We start from the raw sequence: 7,602 nt of genomic DNA, 5'->3' as shown, positions 1-7,602 counted from the left end.
ATGATTGCGAGAAAGAAACATGTATATATCTTCTTAGTTATACTAGAGGCCAAAGGAAATACTAAAAAATAAAAAAACATTAATGAGAGTGCGACTCAGTGTCCTCATGTTTTTCGAGTCGAGGGATAGTATGATTTCATTTTACTCGTTTCACCTAAATAACAGTGTTTTAAGTAAATGATCCCTCTGTGCGATTTATCTCACTAAAATTATTAACTGTATTCGATTCTGTCGATCGCACCGGCAGGGTCCTAATAATCACGGAGCCGGTTAACTGTTTCTGGTTAAACTGAACCAGAGTTTGTCGTTTGACTGGCGCTTACTGCCAGGCTGATGGAGGATGCCATTGCTTTGCATGGCCATGGTTCGCTCCAAGGGCTGCAGAGGTCACGCACCACTCACCTCCTGCCACGTGTCCTCAGCACGCGCATCTCCCGCTCTATATAAACGATGCATGGGAGTCCAGTGAAGCCCCCGCACATACCGAGAGAGGGACAGAGAGAAGAGAAGAGAACGAGTTTTTTTTTTTTCTCTCTTCCAATCAAATCTTTTTTGGGCTAATTGTACAAAATTTTTGCTCATTTCATTAGCAATCAATCTCTCAGTCTCTCTAGCGTGTTTGAAAATGTTCATCGAGAGCTTCAAGGTCGAGAGCCCGAACGTTAAGTACACGGATGGCGAGATCCACTCCGTGTACAATTACGAGACCACTGAGGTCGCCCACGAGAACAAGAGTGGCACCTACCAGTGGGTCGTCAAGCCCAAGACCGTCAAGTACGAGTTCAAGACCGACACCCGCGTCCCCAAGCTCGGGTTCGTATCCGCAATTAATTCTTCTCGCGAAACCGACTGAATAATCCAATGGATTCGATTCTTTTAAGCTAATAGTTATAACTATGTGGGTGTTGATTGATTGATTGTGATGTAGGGTTATGCTTGTGGGATGGGGAGGCAACAATGGTTCCACCCTCACTGGTGGTGTTATTGCCAACCGAGAGTGGGTTTCTGATCTCTTTCTTTTCTTAATTAATAATTAATTATTCCACTGTGGGGTATATCAATAATTAAACTAATTTGATCAGTCTTAGGGTTTGGGATTGTTATGATTTTGTTGTCAGATATTCCTCATCAGTTTGTTTGTCTTATGTCATTGGGTTGTGTTCTATTGTCTTTCATGCAACCTGATGATGTACGAAATCACTTCCCAAGGCATTTTAATTCAATGGATACATTGTTACATGTACTAAGTTAGCCTGTCAGATGCCGATACACTCCTCAATATCATCGGATGTCGATTGGATTGTGTTATGTGATGGACTTTATGCTGAAGTATTTCCTGTTCATTCTTAATCTTCCATTATTACCTATCTTTCAGAAGGATAATTATTCCAACGGATACTAAAGTTTGTCGATCTCAAGCTATAATAGTTGTTTTTGTTCCCATTTTGCTCTTTTTTTTTTTTGGCCAAACTCCCCTTTTGCTCTTTTAATAGTCTGGTGTTGAAAATGATGTTTTTGTGAAAAATTGTCAGAGGAATCTCGTGGGCAACAAAAGACAAAGTCCAGCAAGCCAACTACTTTGGGTCACTTACCCAAGCTTCAAGCATCAGGGTTGGGTCCTACAATGGAGAGGAGATCCATGCTCCTTTCAAGAGCCTCCTCCCTATGGTATCAATTCAATCCCCTCATTCACTCTCTTACGTACGAAGCTCTTCAATAGCTCGATTTCTCGGTTCTTTTTCGAGCATGGCGACAATGGACGTGGATTTTTTAATGGCTGGACTATTGGTCCATTTGTATGAAATGCTTGCTTGGATGGCTGTGAATTGTCCAGACTCAGTTTGGACATCGTGAGACTAGATATGTTTGAATACAGCATCTAAATTGTACGACTCGCACCTGCATAGGCAGGACCCATCTTGGAATCTGCCATATAATTTAATAGAAGTGAACGACAAGTTAAATAATTCGTGCCCGGAACAGGATTCTGGGTTATCATATATTCTGTTCATGTTTATTACTTTCGACATTAAACAATCAACTTACTATGAAAGGCATTTAAAGAAACGGTCGATTAATACTAATCGAACACTTAAACTATTTGCTTGTATGATGAAATAGGTGAGCCCAGATGATGTAGTATTTGGGGGATGGGACATAAGTGACATGAACTTGGCGGATGCCATGGCAAGGGCCAAGGTATTTGACATCGATCTTCAGAAGCAGCTGAGGCCCTACATGGAGCACATGGTCCCTCTCCCGGGAATCTATGACCCCGACTTCATTGCTGCCAACCAAGGGTCCCGTGCCAACAACGTCATCAAGGGCACCAAGAAGGAACAAGTCCAGCAGATCATCAAAGATATCAAGTACTGTTCCCCTGCCTAAGTCCTTAATTTATGCATAGCCCTGTTCACAAAAGAGCTGGTAGACAAAGATATGCTCACAAAGACATTATGTGATCTGCTCCGTAACTTTTAGTATTTGTAATCAGTAAATTACCATCGCGCACAGAACTCATGCAACATATGGCAAACTGGGGTAACAGACATGGCCTAACATATTGAAAGAGTATTAGTCTGGAATTGATATAACAGTGATTTTGGACCTCCTTGAACTAGAGGGAAAACATCCTTGTAGTCGTGAATGATATCCCTTAGAGATTTATAGACTGTGAAAGGTGCTTTGATTCATTCCTGTCTCTTAGGATTATAGGGGCTCTGATTTTTGCAATGGAAGGCTTCAATTTTGACGAAATATCTCCATGTGGTGTTTTTATTGTGCAGGGAGTTCAAGGAGGCTAATAAGGTTGACAAGGTGGTGGTACTGTGGACAGCAAACACAGAGAGGTATAGCAATGTGGTGGTCGGCCTTAACGACACAATGGAGAACCTCTTGGCATCTCTCGACAAGAACGAGTTCGAGATCTCTCCGTCCACCTTGTTTGCCATTGCCTGTGTCCTTGAGAACGTACCCTTCATCAATGGAAGCCCTCAGAATACCTTCGTTCCCGGTAAATTACTATTTGTTCTTCGATTGTATATACTGAGGATGCCACCAAGGATTATTGGGAATGTTTTGCTTATGATCTTTTCCTTCCGGGATCGTTGCTGCAGGGCTCATTGACTTGGCTATTCATAGGAATAGCTTGATTGGAGGAGACGACTTCAAGAGTGGTCAAACCAAGATGAAGTCCATCCTTGTCGACTTTCTTGTCGGGGCTGGTATCAAAGTATGTAACGGTTTTGTGTCTAAACTTTGTTCTATTAGCCCCTCGCTTATTTTTTGGTTGTCCATGTTCAATAATGAGACGTGTATTCGTTTCACGGAAAATCAATAGGAAATTTGATGGTTTCTCATCATTGTGATTATAGCCGACGTCGATTGTCAGTTACAACCATCTTGGAAACAATGACGGCATGAACCTTTCAGCCCCACAGACCTTCCGGTCGAAGGAGATCTCCAAGAGCAACGTGGTTGATGATATGGTCTCAAGCAATGGTATTCTGTATGAGCCTGGTGAGCATCCTGACCACGTCGTGGTCATCAAGGTACATTCCTGATCTGCTTAATTAGTCTTTCTAGAACTTTTTTCTGCTACAGACTCATGTACTGTCAACTTGGTTTCTGGAATATGATCATTTTGTTTTCCGGTTGTTGCAGTACGTGCCCTATGTAGGGGACAGCAAGAGGGCTATGGACGAGTACAGTTCAGAGATATTCATGGGAGGGAAGAACACAATTGTGCTTCACAACACTTGCGAGGACTCGCTTCTCGCTGCTCCAATCATCTTGGATTTGGTTCTCTTGGCCGAGCTTAGCACTAGAATTCAACTCAAAGCCGAGGGAGAGGTGAAACATTTTTTCCCCCCTTAGCCATAGGAAGAAATTCCTAATTATATGTCAGTTGATCTCCATTTTAATGCAAATTATGTTGTTATTCTTCAGGGAAAATTCCACTCATTTCACCCGGTCGCTACAATTCTCAGTTACCTAACAAAGGCCCCTCTTGTAAGTAAAAATCCAATAATTATACAAACCAACTCATAGATAGTCAGTCAAAGTGAGAGCCTTTCAGATATAATGGATCATGTCTGTGTACAAGAGGTTAATCTGGATTCGATTGTGTTGCAGGTCCCACCAGGCACACCGGTGGTGAATGCACTCTCCAAGCAGCGTGCAATGCTCGAGAACATAATGAGGGCTTGTGTCGGGCTGGCCCCAGAGAACAACATGATCCTCGAATACAAGTGAGGCACCCCTACTGGAAAACATGTCTGTGTTGTGGATGTTGTTCCAATGGAAAATCTGTTTTTTCTTTTTTATTATATACTATGGCAATTGTACCAGCGCAACCATTGCAGCCAAATGAATCTGCCGGTGGCGGTTATGTACAAGAATTTTCCTCAGTGTATGTTTCACCCAGAATGGTGCTCTATAGGCATTGATAGAGCAGGATCTTTGGAGGGACAGCACCACTTTTGTAATTGAAATAGATTACCTAATAATGAATCTTATTAAAAATTTGGTTGAATTTGAAATTATCCTAGTTTGCAGTAACTTTCTCTTGTAATTTTCTACATCAATCAATAGAATCGAAGTCCGTTCACCTACTTTCATTAGCAGAGGCTGGTCAAGACAGGGTGTTTATTACCTTGCTCTCTAAACTATAATAGCACAAGATTGCTTCTCGATTAAAAATGTATGTCATTCAAGATCAAAAAGAGGTACGTAGATTAGATTGAATCCATACTTCTGCAGGGTGCCACCCTGACCCAGGCTTATGTATTTTTGAAATTATCCTAAAATTAAACTCGATTAAAAATTTATGAGATTTCATTTTATGAAGGTTGTGGGATGGCCCATGGGACATCAAATGCTACTCGAATGTGTGGTGTGCCCTTCATCCTCCTGTTGGGCCAACGTTTTGTGGTGAAAACCAACATCGCCGGAAGTTAATTGGACAGCACTGAACCAGCCCATGCTGGATCAGGTGACGGGAAATTCCCCTAGGCAAAATCTTGTGTCACACATGGCATCTATGTATCTTACTCATTCGGGATCTGATTGAGGATATGTAGGTGCTGGTAGAAAACACAATGTTGAGAACATGGTCTATGAAGTCACAACTTATATGCTACAAATTAAATCCATTAAAGCCAACTTGATAAGTTTGTGTATTCTGTCCCGTATTCCTCCCTAATCATGCAACCATTTCATGTGAACCCATGTCATTTTCACCGAATTCATGTCATTTTTACTGAATTCTTAATAGCGGAATGGTTACTTACCATCTTTATAGGAATGAGTAAGATCTGACAGTGGACTGTGGTTTGGCAACTTTTGGTATAATATCTATCACGCTGCATTAAGCTTTTTACGGGCTGGTTTCTTGAACAGGGAGTCTCTTGATAGCATGTCCTACTTGTGAATATCGTATTAGGAGGATAAGTCTGGAGACCGCATTTCCGTCTCCTGCAACGTGACCACAATAGAGTATATATGGGAAGTAATCCAAATCAAAGCACGAGTTGATTGTCGGTAAGAAAATGTGCTAGACATGATATCTACAAAATTTTGAATTACAACATTGAGTTTGACTTAATTAAATGCATCGACTCAAGTGCAAGTGTTATGTAAGCATGTATTTGCTCATCACTGGTAGTTCGTTATAAGATTGTAAATTCAAATCCTGCTTACAATACGGAGATCTTAGAGAGGGCACTGACATATACTTGTGCGCTTGCCCACGAAGTTACCACGAGTCGTGTGCTTGTCGGGTTATATAGTCATGATTTGGAGAATAAACTTCACGCTAATAACAAAGAGAAAAATACTTAATATGCTTTTTTTCGGTAATTAAAATACTTAATATACTTTTTAGAAAATATGGTTCAAGATTAGTTGCAAAATGAAGAAGTTACCCAGGGTCTGGGGGTGTATATTAGCAATGTCATTAGTCAGGTTTTAGTGATTAATAAATATTTGTAATAATACCAACCTTAAGTGCTAATGTCTTGGGAAATGGTGGAAGAAGCGGGGAAGCCGTAATGAGGAGAGTCGCCAGTAGCAAGAAGAGATGTAATGTAACGTAACAATTGCCGAAGCATGCAGCACAGAACTTTACGTTGAAGAGCCAAAGTGCATGCCGCGGAAGACGAGAAGACGACCCGAGTCCCAGGAAAATGCTCAATTTTCAACATGAAAGACCCCATAATCCATTCTTCTCTGCTAAACTCATCCCTTCCTTTGCTCTGTTTCCCTCTGCTCTGAGTTAATTTGGAGATAGCAAGAGGTTGATGTGTCATCTGATTGGATAATTGAAGAGAACAATGGGGGAATTCGGTGAAGGGTCGAAAGGAAAAAGGGCAGCCGCAGCCATGACGCTGACCGACATAGTCTTCTCTTGGTCCATTGACGACATCTTCAACGACAATCTCTACAAGCACCAGGTTCTCCCGTTGTTTCCTATTACTGCTGCCTTAAGCAGTCCTACCATAAGTTGGTTTTGGAGGGGTATTTTTGTCCTTTAAAAACTTTTTTCCCCCCAAAATATGCTTGGTACGATCGCTTATGGATGTTTTTCTTCTAGATGATACATATGAAGTGAAGAAATGAGTATATTGCTGAGGCAGAAATTTGAAGCTCGTTTGTTTCCATATGATGGAAATTTGATCTTTTCTTTTGCAGGTGGATGAGATCCCTGAGAGGTTCCCTTCAGTCGAGCACTATCTTCGGTCTTTTGTATATCCATTGCTGGAAGAAACTCGAGCAGAGTCATGCTCGAGCATGGAGATGATCCCCATTTTACCTTATGCCGAAGTTACAGAACTTTAGGAGCGCAAGCCCTACGGGAGGAATGCGTATAGAGTCGAGGTCGATTTCTGGTGAAACATATCGAGCAATAGAGGAAAGGAACATTGCAAAATTTCAAATAGAGACCTTTTAATTCTAAGGTCCCATTTGGTATGTAGGAATGAAATGGAATGGAAAGGAATGAATTCTATATAGAGAAATATAATAGTATTGAGTCAAAAAAATGTAATTTTCTTTAATGACCATCACAAAATGAGAAAATATAATTATAATGACTTATTTACCGAGATATCATGTTATATACATTTTTAGATATATAAATTAAAAGAATATATATGATGGTTCGCAATATATAGTATGAAATGAGGGAGTGACCATTCCCTTTCTTAATTGAGAGAATGTTCCTTCCATCAAAATGAAGGAAAAAAGATGATAATGAGGGAATGATATTTTTAACTTATATAAGAGACACTAATAAGAAAATGAGGTTTAATGAAGAAATGAGCATTCCATTCCAATCTATTCCATTCTCGCATATCAAATGGGACCTAACTAAATCGAGACCGGAATCAGTTCCCAACTTACAGAGGATGGGAAGGACATGGACATTTGCATGTGTTACGTAGACCCTTCTATGATGAGACTGAAGGCGATTATACGTCATTGTACTTCAAGTAGTCAAAGGGAGGAAGAAGATGGGCGATATAGACCCGAAACAAGGACGGTTATTTGCAGTCCTTCTGAACTTGACCACAAATGAAAGGATATGAACTGCTTTGCACATAA

General features: G+C 40.7%; 1 protein-coding gene across 1 annotated transcript; it reads left to right on the top strand.

Moving 5' to 3' along the window:
• The first annotated feature begins 466 nt into the window (after positions 1 to 466).
• On the top strand, positions 467 to 4,613 carry LOC116200706 (inositol-3-phosphate synthase-like). Its single transcript, XM_031531560.1, has 10 exons — positions 467 to 813; positions 929 to 997; positions 1,533 to 1,668; positions 2,122 to 2,369; positions 2,787 to 3,013; positions 3,117 to 3,232; positions 3,375 to 3,551; positions 3,664 to 3,852; positions 3,949 to 4,011; positions 4,135 to 4,613. The coding sequence occupies exons 1-10, from the start codon at positions 626 to 628 to the stop codon at positions 4,252 to 4,254; spliced, it is 1,533 nt and encodes a 510-aa protein (XP_031387420.1). The 5' UTR covers positions 467 to 625; the 3' UTR covers positions 4,255 to 4,613.
• Positions 4,614 to 7,602: the final 2,989 nt, after the last annotated feature.

This window comes from Punica granatum, chromosome 3, assembly GCF_007655135.1.
Source record: "Punica granatum isolate Tunisia-2019 chromosome 3, ASM765513v2, whole genome shotgun sequence".
Lineage (NCBI taxonomy): Eukaryota > Viridiplantae > Streptophyta > Magnoliopsida > Myrtales > Lythraceae > Punica > Punica granatum.
The sequence above is the reverse complement of the archived record's forward strand: the minus strand, read 5'-3'. Positions and strand labels throughout refer to the sequence as shown.

Bases quoted from the DNA above. Each gene is read 5' to 3' on its own strand.
- LOC116200706 (XM_031531560.1), top strand. From the start codon at position 626: ATGTTCATCGAGAGCTTCAAGGTCGAGAGCCCGAACGTTAAGTACACG. The intron at 3,014-3,116 runs GTAAATTACTAT...TCGTTGCTGCAG, and splicing joins TCAGAATACCTTCGTTCCCG to GGCTCATTGACTTGGCTATT. The intron at 4,012-4,134 runs GTAAGTAAAAAT...ATTGTGTTGCAG, and splicing joins ACCTAACAAAGGCCCCTCTT to GTCCCACCAGGCACACCGGT.